At 44.7% G+C, this 20,482-nt stretch overlaps 1 protein-coding gene across 12 annotated transcripts in view; it reads right to left on the bottom strand.

The window, feature by feature from the left end:
• The window catches only part of magi2a (membrane associated guanylate kinase, WW and PDZ domain containing 2a), a 155,307-nt gene that overhangs the window by 63,865 nt on the left and 70,960 nt on the right, over positions 1-20,482 (bottom strand). For all 12 annotated transcript variants that reach the window (XM_031858855.1, XM_031858854.1, XM_031858851.1 and 9 more), the window contains exon 3: positions 163-282. In XM_031858855.1, coding sequence (XP_031714715.1) covers positions 163-282 — 120 coding nt within the window. The remainder of the gene's footprint in view (positions 1-162; positions 283-20,482) is intronic.

Genomic DNA, 20,482 nt, shown 5'->3' on the forward strand with positions numbered 1-20,482 from the left:
GAGAGAGAGAGAGAGAGAGAGAGAGAGAGAGAGAGAGAGAGAGAGAGAGAGAGAGAGATGGCGAGAGAGAGGAGAGAGAGAGATGCCACGCCGCGCCATGAGTCCAATCAAAAACAATTTGAGGATATCACAAAAGAGCAACGGCCGCAACTGAACCCTTACCTTCATACGTTCCGCTCTCTAGCAGGGCTCCACTTTTCTCCAACTCCATAAAGCGGTCAATGGTCACGAACTTATAATCCACCCCCGGGACCTCTCCCTCCTTGGGCTGCCTGGTCGTGCCTGCAGGAGATAAGCGAGAGGAGTTAGAGCCGCCGGAGCTTTGAGCTGCTGAATGAGAGGGAGACTTTAAGTGAGAGCGACTCATTGTCGAGTGTTTTAAGGAGAGATCAGAACACACCAGAGCTGAAACACGCTGACCCTGACCCAGATCTATTCATTAAGTGCTCTTTATTCCTTGCCCCCCCCCACCCCCTGCCTTTTTCTTCCGTACACAGCTGAGGCTGAATGTTTGAGCGGTGTGCTTTCAGGGGGGAATGGCAGCATACCGTCTCAGGAACTAAGTGATGCAATTTGGACACCAAGAGGAGAAATCAACTCCATTTGCATGGAGCTGACATCACGTCGAGGACTCCCGACAGGAGCTGCGGTTCTGCCAGCTGACGGCGACGCGGGAAGTGATGAAAATATATTTTTACCCTGTAAGTGGCAGAGTTTTAAAGTCAACTTCCCTGACACGCTCATCATCTCTCCTCCAGTTACTAAAACAAAAAGACAAAGAGTGTCAAAGTATTTATCACGGTAAACTGAGGTACAAACGACTTCCTAAATACTTCCCTCGTCACAAGACGCTAATTAGACTTGTTAAAGCCGATCCCGGCTGTGATAACACGCAGGCACTCTGCCCCCGAGGTGCAGAATGGGTTTTTCCACATCTGAGCAAGGGTTGTTCACACTAAAAGAGGAGCCCGTAAAACACACTTGATAGGCCCTCACCACAGCATATTAAGTATCCATCTGTGTGTGTTAAAGTGAGCAGGGGAGCCACTGTGCCACTGATCACCCCTGGTTGGTGGCGTGGGCTGATTTGACTTTAAAAGGCCAACTGACATTGCTCGTGCATCTCTACACAACGCTGGAACAATGCCTGAGCTGTGCAGACACGGGGCCAGGGAGAGCCCCCACTTCTTTGTTTTCTTTTTTAAAAATTAGACTATTTACTGTAGCGCAAAACTGTAAAAACAGAAATCATGATCTGAGTGACAAAAAAATAGAAAAACGCTCAGGAAAAATAACCAAATCTAAGCTTTTTAAAAGTGATTTTGTCTTATTTAAAATGTTGTAAAACATAGTTTGTTCGCACGAACCACATCCTGTGGAAAACATTGAATTATGCGCCTCTTAGTGTAACTACAAAGCCGTGAACGACTTGGCTGAGAACAACAGTCGTGTGACAAAAACTGATGAAACCTCAACTGAGCTACAGGCTGTTTACACAGAGCAGAGAGGAGAGGAGCGCCATTCTTTTCCATATACTGGCAACACCTGTGGGCACTTGGAAAAATGTCGTATTTATAGATTTCATTTTTTGTAAAAGAAATTCAACTTGTGTTTTCTTTTTTTTTTTTTTTTACTTTATGGCATTATAACTGTGTTATACGGCTTTTTGAGTTCTCTCATCTAGCCACGATGGTGCCGCACCGGAGTGTTGTTGTAATAAACTAAGACGTGTTGTCTGAAGGAAACAGCCCCACCATTGTCACAAGTACTGACCTTCCCAGCATCAAACAGAAGAAGGTCCATCTCAAACATTTAGGTGGTCCGATGTTTGAGGAACGTTGAATGGATATTATCGGACTACAGTTGTGAATGAAGACGTCTGAACTGCCTCTTCATAAGAAGAAAAAGCAAAACATCTTTAATCAAGTAGTTCAAAGATATGGTTTTTAACTTCCTCCAGACGGCATCAAACAATGCCATGATTGGAAAATGAATGCAAATGAGGCCATTAAGCCGCTCGCCAAGCCTTTCCAAAGTCGCCTCGTTAATATGCTAAATAATTGGTCCTTAAATGCAGAATCTTAAGCCGCAAAAGGCGTTAAAATCAGCTCGTCTGATGCAGACTGCCGCAGTTCAACCCCTGGTTTTGTTTACAGAAAAAGTATTTTCCTTCTCAAGCTATCAAGTTGTCAAACACGACTATCGTACGGAATAAAGTGGCACCCTGTATGCACTTTTTCAGAAATGTACTGTCGACGACCTTCAAAGTCAAAACATCAAACCCGGAACCTGCTGACTGAGTAATTTGTCAGAGCTTATAAGAGCAAATGAGCAGCAGGGAATGCCATCATTTGCTGGGGAAAAAAAAACTGTGTAAAATGTCTGTGTGTGTGTCGCACCTCCAGCGAGAGTTTCTTGATTGTGTCTGTCTGCATGGGGGCTTGTGTACCCGTCAGATTAGCCTCGCTCGCAGGCGGAGACACTGACTGAGCAGCACACACACACACACACACACTTCAAAGGGGACCTTTGATGTTGCAGAACTATATTTAGCAGCATCTTCTGCCGGGGACTTCTCTCGGGTGACAATTTCTAAAAGGAGGCAACCACAATGCCTCTCGATTTCCAGTCCTTTGTATCTAGGTCATGATCCTGTGGTGTTCTCAAAACACAGCGACCTCTGTGGAGTGCAACAAACAATGATCTCGGATATTTTTAGGAAGGTGTATAACTGTTTACGATGCCTTGATTACAGCAAAATTTGGGAAACTCATTGAGGGTAAATACTGCGTTCATCTTTTTGTCAGCCTCCAGGAGATGGGATTTTTAAATGTTCTGGATTTGGGCCATTTCAGGAGCGTGGGAAGCTCACCAAAAATAAGTATTGATGTTTTGTTTCTGCACAGACGCCCTCCCTATCTGCCAGGTGCCTGTTTAGTCAGGAGACTGAAGGACACAGAGAAATAAAGAAAGACAGATGAAAAACATAACCTGGATCTTATTCAGTATTAAGCTGGATCTCTAGACTGTGTGTGAGGACGTTATGGTCCAGCAGTGGATGCTATGCACACTGGAGCTGATGGGCTACAGTAACTACATTAGAGCCGTGGTGGCAACAGATAACTGTGATTGGTCGACCAGGATTGTTTGTGTTTTCGCCCACAAATTTACGATGTCAACGGAAACCGACAGCAACAACAGGTCAGGTGTCAACAAATCAACCGGAACAGAAATCTTTAGGATGCACAAAAACACAAATATATATCTTCAAAGTAAATACGAGTTAAAGAAGTTCACTTATTGTTTTCTAGCCGCCTTTATCTGCTCCTTATGAAGGTTTGTAATTAAAATAATGCAAACATGCCCGGCCCTTTAATCATTACTTTAGCTATAAATGATTTCTCATTCTCACTCTAGATCACAACGTGAATAAAAGAAGATACTTTGCTGATGACTTTGGGGTACGCTGAAATTAAAGCACGACACAAAGCGGCAAACAGACGCGACACAATGCTATAAATCAATCCCTTCACTGGGACCATCACCTGCCGCGCACCAGTGCACAGAAGTATAAATCCTCCTTTAAACTTTACCGCTGCTTCCAGCAGTCTCCAGCAGACAACAAACAGACCACGGCGATGAATAGGGAACTGAGTCGTTTGTTGCAATCGTGCAGGAAATATTAATGGGAGCCGTTTCTCCTCTTGGGATGCGATTCAACACCCGAGACAGAAATAAAAAGGCCACAAAAAGCGAGACAGGGAGGGAGCAACGGTAATGGCCATCGAGATGGTGATAGTAGGAGTGAGAAACAGGGATGTATGAAGGGAGGCAGCAGGTGTAATGGATGAGAGAGCTGCTTAAGTTCGAGCGTGGGCTGAGTCTCTCGCAGCCTTCAGCCACCCTGCGGTGTTCCAGTGCGTCCTCGAAAGCCGGATTCAACTCCACAACCACGGGGCCACGAGTCCAACTATCACTTGTGCGGCTGAGCACCACTACCGACCACCCCGGGTCACAGCTAACACCTGTAGTGATTTCAAACCGTATTGCTCCTACAGGATACATTAACATCGCTGCAAGCTAGCCCTATGTTAATAAAAGAAAACACACTGTATTAAATGCACGACCTCTATGCTCGGCTTCACATTTGCACATTGCGCTTTAAAAACACTATAACCTGAGATAACTGCAGGCAATAGGGAAAGGCTCAACGTGGGACCCAGATGATCTGTGGAAAGCGGAAACATTGGCCTCCATTTGAAACAAAGGATTCATATCCAGAGAATATCCGGAGGCATCACAGAGACAGATTGTAGCCGACTGTGTATTCATGTCAAAGCGTGTGTAAAGACCCCGAGGAAATGATTACACCATGAGCACTTAAACTAATCATTTCCATAAAGTAAAGTAGCAGGGTGTAAAGCAATTGAAACAAAAGAGAAAATACAATGTCTCTAATGTACTGGTTACAGTAATTGTGAATGGTAACACTTGTAGTGTAGTGTCCTTCTACTAAATATAGACAGAAAGCCAGAGAGAGAGAGAGAAAGAGCAAGAAAATAAGTGACATAATGCATGATCAGCAGAGAGCAGATCTCCACCAGGTGTGCATCATGGATGGGAACATAACTCAGGCCGGGAGTCTAACGTCTGTCATGGCCAATCTCCACAGATTCACAACAGACCACGCATACTGTACCGCTATGTTTCTGTTTAAAACCAGCAACACAGTTCTGAGTGACTCTATCTGCCTTGGGGCCATTTTTCAAGAGGGCAAGATTAGCCGTGGACAGATACAGAGATGCACACACACTCACTCACTCACTCACTCACTCACGGCCAATCTCGTTATCTCCTGGTGGAGATAATAAGCAGATATATGATGTATATTTAGAGTGTGAGACATTATACCTGCTAAAATAACAATTTTTCTATTTTTATTGTTAGTGGAACTCAGCAACGAATGACACTGATAATTGGTAGCAGTGACAGTATATATAATTCATTAAAACAACTAGCACCACATATATTTTACGGTTATTGCTGTAGCTTTGGGTAGACATTAATGTTAAGCAGCTTGTAGGCATCTCTAAATGAATGCCTTGCCTCTGGTTTAAATACACAAACACAGCTAAATACAGGCCTTGTTAGCCATACGTTGAGTGTCTTCGATCAGTTGAGTGTCGTAGATCTGAATGTTATGTAATATGTGGTGCATGAATGAGGAAACGTCTGGATAACAGCCACAGTGATTCAGTCTCTTCTCTCTTGTTTCTTTAACCGTCTTCTCTACACTAACCTCAAATGTAAAAGTATTGAAAATGTCATCCTACATTAGGTGTATTACAGCTGCTGTTGTTGCCACAGCAATGTCCGCCGCCCCTTTTCATTCACTTGTATAAGAGCCCAGTGTTGTGGACAATCGCCTCAGGCCGGATGTATAAGGTAGGCCCTGCCATTTCACACCCTAAGCCCTCTGTTATGACCGGCCACGACACCGTCAGCACAGCCTATTGTAACCACCCTAATCTCGCCATTAGCCAATTAGGAAGTGACGGGCAGCCGTAATGCCCTTGCATTAGAGGGATGGATTAGTTGGCCATTCAGCGCCTGCCTGCTTGCCGCCTGTGGGCAAACGGACTGATGGGGGACAGCAAGCCACCGAAAGCTGCTTCCACTGCACTTTGCCTTCCCAGACAGCAAGTGTGCTTATGCACTGTTTTCACTGATGATGCAGCGGGTCTTAATCAACTGTGATTACATATCATTTAGGTGGTAATAAAGTCTATTGAGCAGGGAGTGCAGAGGAGGCTGCTGTTTTCACTGAGCGGATAATGAAAGCTAATATCACTGCTTTGCAGTCTAATCATATCGACGGGGGAATGTTTCGCTTCCCTCGGCAAAGCGCAGAGGCGAAACCTCACTTTTCGTTCTTGACCGGAGTTCAGTCATTTCTTCGCTTCCACCCCCTGCTTAATGAGATTTCAGGTTCATTCAAGTTCAGTGAGAATGACGACGTGCTGCTCCCCGGCTTATTGACAGCCAGTAATGTGGGATAGATCGGAGGAAGCCAGGCAGTGAACCACGCTCCCCTCCTTGCCTGTTGGCCCTCCGCCGCCCTCCCCTGAATGCCATTAATAGCTCTGCCCTCCAGGAGGTGCTGAGTGGACCGCCTGTAACACAGCCAGAGATATTGACGACCGCATCCTCCCCCCCAAGGAGAGGGGAGAGGAAAGGCCGAGCTGAGTGGAGAGGGCTGATGAAGAGATATAGAGGAAGCAACAGGGGGAATCTTCTTGGAGGGCAGTATTTGAAAAGCACAAAAACACATAACTCACTGCCTCGCTAATCCACAAATAAGACTCTCTCTTCTGACACATGGGCATTTTCCAAACTGAATTTATGTTGCTCGCATATCCAAGAGAGCGTTCCCTCTCACTGTAATTAAGGAACATTCATATGTAGATACTATGGCAGAGGTGCAAAGATCCTTAGTAGTTTGAAAAATCACAGTGACACTTACTGCGAGGAAGTCATGTAAGGAGATCAAGGAGGGCTTCTTGAAGTCTAATTCATTCAAACACACACGGCAGAGTGAAGCAGACGCCTCGAGTCCCAACGAGCTACATCCGGTAAGGACTGATTGTAGCGTCTGATAATATAAATACTCTTTCATGTGAATCTATTAATGCAGTTAAAAGAGGTATTTTGATATTTTCCACAGATCTGACATCAGTAAGAGTTTCATACCTTGTGTGCAAGTTAGAAACTATCTTTTTTTATTATTTAAAGTCAAGGAGATATAATAAATGAATGCGATTACATGTAGAGCTTTCTTGTAAACGAACAGAAAATATGCATTTATTGCCAAAACGCACTGTATGTGTAACAAACATGCTGAATGCATTTCCCTCCTCATAAAACATTTGCAAAGCCGATACCTTGCACTGTTTACGTCCGTGTTTGCAGATTAACACCACTGACTGTCAATCAGCGGAGTAGCGAGACAGCAAAACTGTGTATCAAGGTGCTCAATGCCTGTGCTAAATGAACTCTGCAGAATCTCTCTAATCATAAAAGCTACAACGAGGAACTCTCCTCCGAGCACCAGAGTCCCTTTAGAAAACCTCTCATTCTGTCCGACAGTCTGCCCACGCTGAGTCTTGGTTCTGGTTCTCCCGTAGCCTCGCTCCCCTCCAGTGGGACCAGCAATACGGGACCAGCGGAGCAGGTAGAAGGAGACGCTGCTGCCAGAAGGAGTCACCTTCCCCCAGACGAAGGTGTGTATAAATGAGTGATTTATTGTAACTAGTTTTCTCGAGGAAGTGCTTTAACTTGTGGCATAAGGTTAAAGCCATATAATACATATACTGTATATATAATATGCACTTTGTCATACTGTAATTCTCTAAAAAGTGAGACAGGAACAAGAAGGCTGCTGAGCCGAGTCCAGTTTCAGCCAAAACTATCAGTCAATCAACACAAAATGAATCATAATAATAATTAGCAACATAAATGATTTGTCCTTGGAACCTGTTTTGAAGCAAAATTGGCAAATATTCATTCAGATTCCAGCATTTTTTTGTTGTCATATGTGAAGGCAAAGTGAACGTCGCCATGATTCTAAAGTCATTTTCTGACATTTTATGGACCAAAACAATTCAACGATTAATCCCGAAAAACAAATTGCACATAAGCTGATAATGAAAAATAATGAGTGCGTTGCGGCTGTACCCCTGATACCAACAAACGCAGATAATAAGACAGAAGCGTGAAAAACATCCTCCAGTTAATGGCCACTAATGACACTTTCATCTCAAACTGTTGATGCCGAGTGAATACCAAGTCCCCAGCTCGGAACAGATGTTACTCTGGAGCCCACGCACGGCAGTCAAACACTTTACAGGGAGCGATAAACTACAACGGAGTCCGTGAAAAAGAGCTCTCTGTATTGATTAAGTGCTGCGTCAAACATATTCGGGACGAGGTGTGGTAGCGATTCCCAAAAGTTGGCAGCGACAATTAGACCTGACATTCAGGAAGTGGATCTACTGTATAGGCCGATCCCACACATGAGACACAGTGTGCAGCCGGGATAAATATACACAGAGTAAAAACAACCTACCCCTACACAGGGATGTCATCATGGTATCTGTTATCATTGAGAATAGAATCAGAGCTCCTCTATCCTCGTCTCTCTCGTGGGAAGATGTGAATGGCCCCTTTCATCGCATCCCAAGCTCCCCTCGATTTCTTCTTGTTCCTCCAGCATGCCACTAAAAAAGATCGCCTTTGGTCTTGCTCCGCATCCCAACTTCCACGGGAATCAAAGCCCTCATGTTCGCAGTGGGGGAGGGGGGGAAGGAGAACGGTTGAAATGAAGACGAAGAAGAATAATATAAAAAAGGCACCCCCGATAATTCAGAGCTGTGGAGGAGAATCTTGACAGGCGGCAGCTGAGCGAGCGTCGACCAACTTTAATCTGGAGAGATCCACCAAAAGAATATCATAGAAAACAGAAGAGGGCTGTTTCATTTTCTCAACAGATACTCCAATTTCTCCTCAGAATCCAGAGGAGGACCGCCGCACACGTTCACACACGCACACAGCCGTCGAATGGCAGGTACAAAGAGAGTAGGAGAAGAAGAAGAGAAAGGGAGGACAGAGGTACAGAGAGATTAAGGGGAAAACTGATGTCATCCGTTTGGATCCGTGGCCCTGGGGTGGGTGTTTTTTCAGGGTGTGCGTGAGCAATGTTCAGGGATGTGAACGTGCTGCTTTGTCAGCCTAATCCCCCCCCCCCAACCCAGGGCCACTGGCTCGGGTACATTACCACCCAATGACACAATCTGTTTGTCAGGACGGGCCCCGTCACGACCGCTTAGAGCCCGGAGCCTCAGACCGCCCGTCCTATCAGAACAACGACCCGACGTGTATCGACCCATCCAACACCATCCACCCTCCCAGTCCTCCAGTGTCAACAGCTGCAATGTTGGGGGGGCCAATTTGTGCGCTCGCAGCATCCTCTTCGGATCGAGCGGATGGGATTTGAACTGTCAGCCTGTTGGGTCAGAGAGGCTGGAATAATCATCACACGCCGCAGGCCGGTAATCACCTCATACTGAGACCTCTTGGCCTTTTAACACCACAAGCTTAGCTATCTCACACTGCCATCACTTTTGCCCCTTTCCTGCTATTGGACCTACTGTGTGTGTGTGTGTGTAAAACCTTTGAAAGCCTTACCTCTACTGTTAGAGCGACAGGAGATTACACCAGAGTGAGACATGCTATTATTCCTGCGTTGTTTTATGTTCAGCTTCAGTAAGATTAGTTTTATCAGTTGTTTATTAGTTTTATCATCTTTGACTCGCCCAAAAAGCTGCTTTTGAGCTGAAAAAAAGAGCCGTTATTGGGTTCATATATTTTTTTAGGTGAGAAAGAAACATTCTAGATTCCCAATGTGTGACCAGTTTATCCAATTAACGGCTATTTGGAAATTTGCACTGATAATTTTCAATCTATCTATCTAGCTATAGCTAGACAGTATAAAACAGGTGCTTCGGAAGACTTTTCAAGAGGTGTTGAGTTGCTCTGTAATCATTCAGCCTGACACTTTGTTCATGTTAGTTTGTCCCAATCAGCAGCGAGCGGCTTTTTCATCCTGCCGACATGATCAAAGAAATATGCAGATTTAAAGAGCTGTTATCTCTGGAAGTCGACTTACGACAAACAACATGTACAGCTGTGTCAATCTCACCCACGCTTGTCTCCAATTTTTGCGAGCGAGTTTGGAAGACGGTGTCCCCATTCTTCATTCTCCATTCTTCCTACTGAGCTCTGATTGGTTGATTGTACACAACCATATGAGACAAAATCAGATCTAATTGAATCACTGGACACAGTGAGGTGTGTGCTGTAATTGTAGCAGGAGTATGAAAATGTTTTTATCTATATGTATAAAGTTGACGTCTTAAAGAAGAAGCATTGATTTTGTTGTCAGTGGTGCATTCAAGGCTTCTTGGATTTTTCATGCCTCAACTAAAATTCACTCCAAAAGTTGTCCGAAGGATTTTTTTTAAGTATCCAAGCTAATACAAAGCCGTGAATAATGAATGGTAACCTTTATAAAATATGACAAATTATTCATGAATCCTTTCCTCCTTCCTGTTACTTGCTCACGGCGAAACAGAAAAAGAGACTCCAGAGCAACGTGCTGCACAAGGTGTAAACAATGGTTTGCAGAAAACGTTTCCATAAATAATAATAAAGCTTGTTTCAGATAGTCAGCCCGCTGAAGGTGGACTGAAGGACGGTGAGGAGCAACGTGGTGAGTTTAACAAACAAAGAGGCTATTAAATAAGTCTGTTAGTTACGGCGGCCATTTCTTCTTTAACAAACAGCCATTCATTTAGCCAGCATGATGGACGGAGCGGGAGACGCGTGTATTTCATATGACTAATTCAAAAATAAGTACAAATCATTTAAAAGCAAACATTCACACCGAAACTATAAAATGATCTGCTTGATAAAACTTGTGTTTATGGCCATCATTTCTATTGTTATAACAACACTATACATGACATATGAAAATGAGGCCCTCACTCTCTCTCTCGTAATGTTTGTATTTGTGTGACAGCCAAAAACAAACAAAATCTACAATTCTGTCTTTGTAAAACATGGCTTCCTCGGCAGCAACAACACAGCGACTCCCAAATAAATGAACTTAAAGAAAATTGAATCCAACAGCAGGGCATGCATTCACATGCCTCTACTATATGGCCCATCAACCCCCCTCTCACACTGTCACTGATGCAAGCACCCATTACTTCAGGATCCAATTACTTGGATCGCTCCGAGGCCCCTCCCACTCGTCATCCATCTCCGATCGCTCGGCCAATGGGCGACTCTCTCCGCGCGACAGATCAAATTCCGTCTCCGCAAATAATCCCTCACCAGAATGCTGCTGCCAACGCCGGCCAAACTTTAATTGGATCCTTTTAATAGTGCTCACTATGGCCACTTTCAGCATGTAATTAGGTTTCTCCTCCTATAGAGTTTAATGGTTGATGGGTGGCTGAGAGAGAGAGAGAGAGAGAGAGAGAGAGACAGAGAGAAGGAGAGGCTAGAAAAGGGCAGACTTTTAGTCTTACACCAGGCTTAATCCAATCTCACCCAGAGAGAACTCATCTCATGCCGCACATACTTCTTCAGTGGGGTTTTTATGGGCCACCATATAAACCATAGACTAGTGTTGAATCTCCAGCCTCATTGATTTTTTTGGCTGGGAGCGGAGTGGCCCTCCCTTGCTATTAGTTTCTCTTTCCTTTTTGGGCACCTTTTCCAACTGGCGCCCATGACTGATGCGAAGCTCCACAAGAGAGAATAAAACTCTGATTCCCTAAACGCCACCGTCAAAACTCCCCGAACAGAATGCAGATGAGGGGATTTCAGGAATGATTAATTTCTGCCACTTGTGAGGTGATTAGAGGGAGTCAATCAAATGAATAATATATGTATAAGAACTCTATCAAAAGGCAGCGGCACGGTGGCGGGGATGAATGGATGATGGGAGAACAGTAAGCAGCTTAATGGCAATAAATACAAAGAGACACTCCCCCCAAGGGACAGAGAGAGAGGGCTGACGGAGGGGGGGAGACGAGAGGTGTGATGGCATTATGGACGAACAGTAGATGGATGGGCCACTCACCTGTCCAGGTGAGAAAGGACATTCTGTGACAGTTCATACCTCAGCAGCAAAATAAATAAATAATACAAAGTTTGTTTACACCTGGATGTCGATCTAAAACTGTGCTCATCATGAAGACGGATCATCTTGCCCTTAAAGATGGCCGCCGCCAAAACAACAGCGGGGCAGTCCATCACCGCCCACACGGGGGAAATGATTAAACAACATATTTGCTAACAAAAGGTGTCTGACGCAACATTTATGTCATGATTACAAGTTTGTGACTTGTAAATGCACTTCACATCAACATAGACTTTAGGAAACGGGAAGTGCATGTTTCACTATTTCATTTGCAGTTCTGACGAACGCGTTATTGATTAAAAGAGAAAATGGAATGAAAACAATGCAACTGCAAGCTGGAAAATAGGAGAAGCACTTTAAAGCAGCAGTTGCAGCTGAGGGAAAGGTGGAGTCTGTGGGCTGAATCCAGCAGAACTCATGTGTCTCAGGGAGTCGGAGGAGAGAATCCTCGATCACAGGTGTATTTCTACTACCTCGGGGATGCCAAGTGGCTTCTGTAAAAGTCAAGAGAGGAAGCATGGAATCAGAAAGAACAGGAAGTGAATACACAGCAGCAGGAGAAAGGGACTTGGACTTTTACACTATACGCACCTTTTTCCTGCTGAAACAAAGCGTTCGCCGAACTGCCACAACATTGAAAAGCATTGTAAGGTTACAACGTATGCTCCGAAACATACGGCAGCATGAAATCACCAGCACGGCCATCTGGCTGCAGCTGTAATTAAACACACTTAATCAAATTCCAGCATATGCAACACATTGGTATGTGCAACACGGCAGTGCAGCGCGGCAGGGCGAGACCAAAATAAAATCCATTTTGATTAAGACTAAGAAAAAGGACTATTTCTGAGTGGCACGACGCGTCATCACAGTGCTGCGAAACGACGGCGCTCACAGGATTCCATCATTCATTTCAACATGTTTCTTTAAGTGTCTCCGAGTCGCCTAAGGAAACAATTGCACCTGATATCAATATCAGATACCTCTGTCTCCTCTTCATGCTATTAATGGCATATGCAAGCTTCCACCTGCACCTGAAGATAAACAACCAATCAGAGCCGAGGAGTCTCTATCGCAGCTGTCAATCACTGCTCGTGAAGCTATTAAACTGTCAACCTAGGCAGCGCTGATCAAATATGAATCCATATTCTGTCACCGCATTGTCTGTTACTCACCTCAAATGTACTCAGAAACATATTGTAGTGTAATATTTAGCTGTACAATGAGGTAAAATAGTCACAGGAACAGAATCTGGATTCATATTCGACTTTGATTGGAGTCCACGAGCTTCAGTGATTGGTTGTTTTTCTTCGGGCGCAGTTGAATCTGAGTGACAGGGTTGAGCAAATATGACAAAAAGTAATTTTTTTCATAAAAGTTACCAACTGCAGCTTTAAAGTCCTGTTTGAGTTATTTCATATTTGACAGTGCGGTTATGCCTTCTCAGTAAAAGACCTTCATCAAACCAACAGCTATCAGCAATCAACAAATTACCACTTAATTAACGAGGCATCAGCCTGATTGACTGTGTGTATGACATGTGTTAACGGCTCCAAAGTAGTAGACTTGGTGATGGCTTTGAAGGGATAGGTTTGCTGGTAGATGAGCAAAACGGCTTTATAGGATTTGTGCTGGTAACTTCATTTGCTTTTTCAAATTGTCTCATCAAATTTTGGTAAAAATTGTACCGATGAATAATAATAATGAGCCTTTTTCTGCATTCATTTGATTGAATGTCTTTGGGCTATGTGTGTGTCTGCCAACAGTGCATGTGTATGAACTAGGGTTGTGTGTGTGTGTGTGTGTGTGTGTGTCTCAGATAGCATGCAGCGTGCAGCTTAGTGTTCACCTATCTCGCCCGTCCCTGCGTGGAGCTGATAGAAGCCCCTTATCACGGACCCTCAGAGCCCTACACCCCCTCTTCTCACCCCGCCGGCACAAAAGTGAGGCAAAAATAAATAAAATATGCAGGAGAGGAAGAAAGATACCCTCCCAGAAGCTGATATATTTTTTTCCCCCTGGAGAGGCGGCATCCATTTTTGTTTGTTTATGAGTGTGTCTGCCTAGACCTTAACGTCCCGGATGGGTAAAGAAGAAAGACGGCTACAAGGAGACTTAGAGAGGATGGAGGGAGGGAGGAGGGTCTTGGTTTCTGACACAGAATGAAGGTATTACCAGCTGGTGACGGATGATACTTGGAAGGCAGAGGAGGAGAAGGACGTTGAAAAGGCACAGAATAACAAAAAGTCAGGGAGAGGAGACGGGGGGGGGGGGGGAAATGGTGATAAATGCCTGACGTGGGAAAGTATCAATCCACCGTTTTTTTAAAAGAAGAATGGGGTCTGAACACAATAAGTGCAACGTGTGAGTGTCAGGAATAAAGATGGGTCAGCCAGGCATTTCCTTTATCGGCCATAATCCCGTGGGGGAGGTGATATAGAGCTAAGCATCATGGGACGTTTGCTTCCCGAGTCCCAATGGACCAGACGGCTCATTTTCACCTCAGAGCTGCTTTGACTGGAAGAAGAAAGAGGGCGAGAAAAAAACAATAATGCAAGAAGAGAGCAGGAGGCTAACAGGGAAAGACGGTGTTGATCGATGATTGGGCACAAAAGAGTTATTGGACCTCATGATTTCTCCTGAGGCTCCGTGAATGTTGCAGACTTCACCAGACAGAAAAGACAAGAAATGAGAGGTTCTGGGTTCTGTTCACGACATCAAAAGATGAGCGGAGTGCTGTTGCAATTAGTTGGTTACTTGATTAGTCAAATCAATGACAAATGTTGATGATTAATTGATTATTCAAGTCATTTATCAATGAAATCGTTCAAAACTACGCTTTTTCGATTCCTTGTGGAGTTATCAGAGCACACGGGACTGTGTTGTTTTAAGATATGAATGAAATATGATCCAGAAAGTCCAGTTTGAGAAGCAGATTATGTGTTTAAAGGTTTATAATACGCCAAAACTCACAAACAGTTAAACTCTGGCATTCACATTACAAATCAGAGGGAAACAGTCGGATTACACAAACAAGATATAACGTGTTCACCGACAACATCTTTAGACGTGCTGGTTGGTGGATTCTTTTTTAACCTTTGGACAAAGGCAGGCTAGCTTTCCCCCCTGTTTCAGGTCTTTATGCTAAGCTAAGCTAATCGGCTGAGTAAGAAAGTGAATAAGTGCATTTCCCAAAATGGTCTAACTTTTCCTTTAAAGTCCCAGTAAAATGGAAGCGAGAGCGTCTTTATCTTCTGCACTGTGACGCATTCTCCAGTGGAATGGAATGTTTCAGCACTGTGTACAGCTACAAGAGGGATTTACAAAAATGTATGAAACTCTCTTCCTCCCTGAAGAAATCCGAAGTGATGGATGAGGGGAAGTGATGGAGAGGTTGGGGGGGCAGCATCCTGCACACCTGGCCTGATTATCCTTCGAATATCAACCAGGTCGGCAGAATGTGACAGCACATGGTGTTGGGTGGTTTTCCGTCTGAGTGACAGATGGGAATGCCCCCCCCCCCCCCAAAAAAAGCTGATGGATAGGTGGGAAAAAAAAGCCGAACAGTCAGACGGAGCCGGCTGACGGGCTCAGAGAAAACTAGTTAAACTGAAAGCTGGGAGGGGAAGTTAATATAGAAGTCACAGTTCAACACTGATGGGCTGTGTGTTCACGTACACTGTTTCTTTAAATGACATCATGTTAAAATGTTACTGTAATGAATAGAAAACCTGTTATTTATCCTGTGAAAAGCCACGTGTGTTATTTAAGTATGTGCGCATGAATTAACAAAATTGTGCAAAACAAAGAAAACGAGGGGATAACAACACAATACGCAGGAAGAAAACTTGTGCACGAGCTCCGTTTGGTGCTCGCGCTGTAAGCATCTCGTGCCCTTGATGTTCTAAAGCTCGGCCTTGATGTTCTTCGTGGGGTTTTTTTCTCCCCGTGGCCACGACTGCACTGATCTCTTTCCAACATAAAGAAGTGAGACAAAAGGCCAGAATAACAGCGGAGACTAATTAGGACAAATTCTGGGGTATACACGAGGAGATGAAAGAGAGGAGGAAACGAGTGAGAGAGTGGCCATTTCATGCGATATAATTCAATTCAAATAAATTGCCACTGCATCTTACACAAGTGTGCGGTGAATCTGAATCTGCATTCGCGTAACTGCCGATTCACAGTTAAAGCAGAGCAGGAAAAACTGCAAGACGCGCATAGAATCAGGAGAGCTGACACGTCGAGTACATTTTAGAGCAGCAGACTCGCAGTATTTGGCTGATGATTCGTATGGATTACAAGGTAAGAGCTCAACTGCCAGTTGTTGAACTCGATTCCTCCTCTACACTTGTCATTCAGCTCAGGCCGGCAGCAGAATATCAGTTTAGTCATTTAGTCTATAAAGTGCCAGAAAAAAAAAAATCACCACAACCATCAAAGGTGACCTCTTGGAACTGCTTGTTTTGACAAACCACTAAAATCTGACAGAAGACAAACTGGTGTCTGGGTAGATCACACGTCTGCTAAATGTGTAGATCTTTGTATTGAATAGCGGTGACCCTGTCTACCCAGGGTCCCTCTATTTCATTTACCTCGGAGGCATCAACCCCACCGCGGGGCTGCAACTACTGATTGTTTTCATTATCAATCAATCAATCAATAATCTAATTTCAAAAAATTTAAAAGAAAGTCCCTTAATTGCTTGTTTTGTGTGACCAAGAGTCCAAGAGCCCGAAGACATGAATGTCTGATGATGGAAACACACATCCTTACATCGGAGAAGCTGAAAGGAGCAGATGATTGGCAGTTGAATTGATTATCAACACCGTTGTCGTTTATGCTGCACAAATCGATTAATCAACGTATGTCCCTGGCGTCGGAAGCCATTACGCTTATCCCAACAGGAGGGCGATGCATATTAATGCGCCCCTCTCTTGTTACTTTTCATTAGTCTACATTGGGCTTTGTACTAGACAGTCGGTGTCATGGTAGAGACTGCTTACAAACACACTGCCAGGGAGAGATACACAAACAACCTTGGAGAGAGAGAGAGAAGTGTGGGGCGGGGAGGTGGGGGAAGACAAAGAGGGGAGGAGAACTGGCTCTTCATCGCTTCCGCTCCTTTTGATCTCTTATTGAGCAGAAGACGTGTGTGAATTTGAATGCGGAGAAAAAAAGGGGGAGGTGGAGGACAAGTGAACGAGACACATGAAGACAGAAACAGAGAGAGAGGAAGACATATCTGTTCCAAACCTCTTGCACATCTCACTCCAACCCAATTCCATTACAGTCTAATCCGTCCTACAGCCACGATAAAGATCTCTCTCTCTCTCTCTCTCTCTCTCTCTCTCTCTCTCTCTCTCTCTCTCTCTCTCTCTCTCTCTCCCTCTCTCTCTCTCTCTCTCTCTCTCTCTCTCTCTCTCTCTCTCTCTCATATGACAGCAGCGTTGCTGCTACACTGGTCTTCATTTGCACTGCACCATACTGTGTGCTCCTGGGAGAGCATCTGTCACCACTATTTGAACATGCTGTGTCAGTGTGTGGGCCTGTTTCTGCCATGATAATCATGTGTGTGAGTGTGTGTGTGTGAAAGCGTATGTGCAGAGCGAGTGCATTCCTGCTTGAGCAACTACTGCTTCTGACGCGCTGTGAGGCTTTATTAGCTAAGTTAAACAAGTCTTCATATCCGTCTGCTGCTGCTATCGAGCGTGCCAGCGCCAATGTGCAGAGGCTCAAGCTTTGGACGAATATGCTAAAATGTGTGTGTGTGTTTGAGTGTGTGTGTGTACTTTTCTGTGAGTGTTAAAGAACGAGCGAGAAAGGAACAACAGAATGCAGAGTGTGCAACTGGGAATGTCTTGGCAGCTGTGAACAACAGTCGATTCTCCAAAAATGGAATATTCTTCACATTTGGCAGATGTCTGGAAGGAAACAATATATTCGATCCACAGAAAACTGTTTTGATGACCAAGTTGAAGGCATCAACTTGGGAAATTGTGTATATGTATATTGTTTTATTATTTTCTGCCACTTTATGCGAACATTTGCCAATCAGCTGTCAACACAAAGTGCAGCTGAGGATGGCTTGAGCGGTATTTGGTCATAAATCAAAGTATTGGGGAAATTAAAATGTCGACTTCATCAGGATTCATCCTCTGGAGACCATGAATGTACAAAACATTTGATTACTTGAGGATGAATCGTCAGTTCCAGCCTAACATTAACTTTTAGATAAAAAAATGGTGATAAATGTTTAATTCTTATTTCTAATCCATCTCTTCTACAGCTCTAGTGCCACTAAGTCCTTTCTTTGCCTGAACGGCGACGGTCTTCTCATTAAAGATGTAGAAATATAACATAAAAAACACCATCCATAGGTGGAGGGGGAGTGTACGAGCGGAGGTCAACTACCGCTGTTCATCACCACACATGCATGAACTCACGGCTGCAGCCAGGATGTAGAAACACTGAGGTCAGGGGTCTAAATTTACCCCGACGACGACGAGAACATCTTGGCAAGACGCAATAAACGTAGCCCTTAAAATGTGTTTAATTTGAAGAGTAATACATCATGTATTTTATTCTAATACTTTGTCTTCATATCGAGTAATTGTTTGGTATATAAAATGGTGGAACATTAAAATGAAAAAAATGCTGATTACATTCTCCAGGAGCCAAGAAGAAATTCTTGGCTCTTGGTTTTTCGAACTACAGTCCTAAAGCCAAAAGTATTCCGTTTACTGTCGCATGAGACAAAGAAATCTTGGGGGATGAAGAAAAAGGAAACTTTGTTCTTCCCTCCACCACCTCCACCCTGCTGCGCTGCGTCAGACAGGACATGAGAATGAAAGAGACAGGTGAGCTCGGGCTCTTCTGGCTCACAAGGCCACTGTTCATTATCTGCTTCTCTTTGATGAGTATCTGCTTTCAAAAGAAAAGGGCTGGGGAAGAATCAAAATGGCAAATTATGCAAAGGCCTCCAGGAGCCAAAGGAGGCTCAGAGTGTCATCCTCACATCTGAGAGCACAGGTGGAGTCGGCATGAAGTGCGAGAGTGTTGCTCAAAGTCTCGGAGGAGTGGACGACCTCCGGGCAGAGCATCCGGACGACTGATGTAGCTTTAGCACAGAGAGAGAGAGAGAGAGAGAGAGAGAGAGAGAGAGAGAGAGAGAGAGCGAGAGGTGAGGTGCTTCAGCTATTTGGGATTTGTCACAAACGACGCAACACTCCAAGTGTCTTGATGGGCCGTCTTTGATGCTCCGGTGAGCAGCGATTACAGAGCGCCGTCCCCATCCGTCCCACACGGGTCAAACTATTCAGTCAGACGGGGGACATTAGATGCTCAAAGAGAGAAATGGGCCCTGGAGGCAAATAGGCCCATATTAGCCAATTAGCTTCCGTCGCTGGACTACAGGGGACAATGACGTGTGGGGTTATTACCTCAGTGTAGCCCTCCAGGTTGTAATACAGAGCGGTCATTACCTCGGCGGGGGCTGAAGGCCTGTCAGACGGATCACCATTATCTGTTATTGGGCTTCATCTGTCAGTGAGGGGTTATGTCACACAGTCGCAGGTGTCCCAACCTGCCACTGGTGTGAACAAATATATTTTTGTAGCAGTGGGGGGAAGACAGCCGTCAGCGCGTCGAGTTCTTGAACTCCTCCGACCTGTTTGGTTCAGCTGAACTTCAGAGCGTCACAGTTGGATGTGTTGTGATGTTGTGCTATGGGGGCCGTGTGCTCCCTTTATTCAATCCTTAACGTCTCAGCATGTCACGTTATTCGTGTATGTAATACCTTCTATATAAGCAAGGCAATCAGATATATATACAGTGTGTATAATGTCACATCTAGCTTACTTTCTGACATGGGGGAAGAAATACCTTTTGAAGATGTATTTCTGCCATGATAGAGTGCAGAGCCCAGACTACAGAGGTGATGTTTGGACGGGCAGTGTGTTGATGTAACTCCTGCTTTATACACCGTAAATACGCTGCTATCTGGACCGCTGAAGGTTGAAAAGAGCGGAAGATGATGTCCTAGATTTCAGCGAGCATGAATTATGCTGTGAGGACGACACCAACAAAGCACAAACGCTGCTCAGCCCGCTTTCACCCAGGCGGCCTCTTCTTTACCAAACACTCCTTTCATTTTCGTTTGGTGTGAATGAACTCAGGAGAAAAAAAAAGCTAATAAAAGCCTTGAAGCTTCAAGCGCACATTTTCTTTTTCTCACTGAACTCGGCGTCTCTAAAAACCAGAGAAGGCATGAAAAGCAGTGTGGACTGATTGCCATTTTGCCGGCATCAGTACGAGGCGAGACCGCTGTCGGATGTGGAAGCGAAACATCTCGAAAAGTCTGGGGACCGGTCCTTCAGGGGGATGCAAATGAAGACGGAGAAGTCCCTTTAACTATGCATGCACGCAACCAAACCGCATCTCTCTGTCAAGAAGAGCGGGTCGAGTAATAGACCATGAAGAAGAGAGAGAGAGAGAGAGAGAGAGAGAGAGAGAGAGAGAGAGAGAGAGAGAGAGAGAGAGAGAGAGAGAGAGAGAGAGAGAGAGGGAGAACAAGCGAGGCTTTGATGTGGAGTGATGGACGGGGCCGAGGCAAGACTGCAAGACTACAACAGAGACGAGAGGATGACAGGGGGGAAACATTGGTTCCAAGTGTTTTTGAACATCGCTTTCACCCTTTTTTTCACGGCAGAAAAT

The sequence above is a fragment of the Anarrhichthys ocellatus genome, unplaced genomic scaffold, assembly GCF_004355925.1.
Source record: "Anarrhichthys ocellatus isolate YVR2014 unplaced genomic scaffold, GSC_Weel_1.0 scaffold21, whole genome shotgun sequence".
NCBI classification, from domain to species: Eukaryota; Metazoa; Chordata; class Actinopteri; order Perciformes; family Anarhichadidae; genus Anarrhichthys; species Anarrhichthys ocellatus.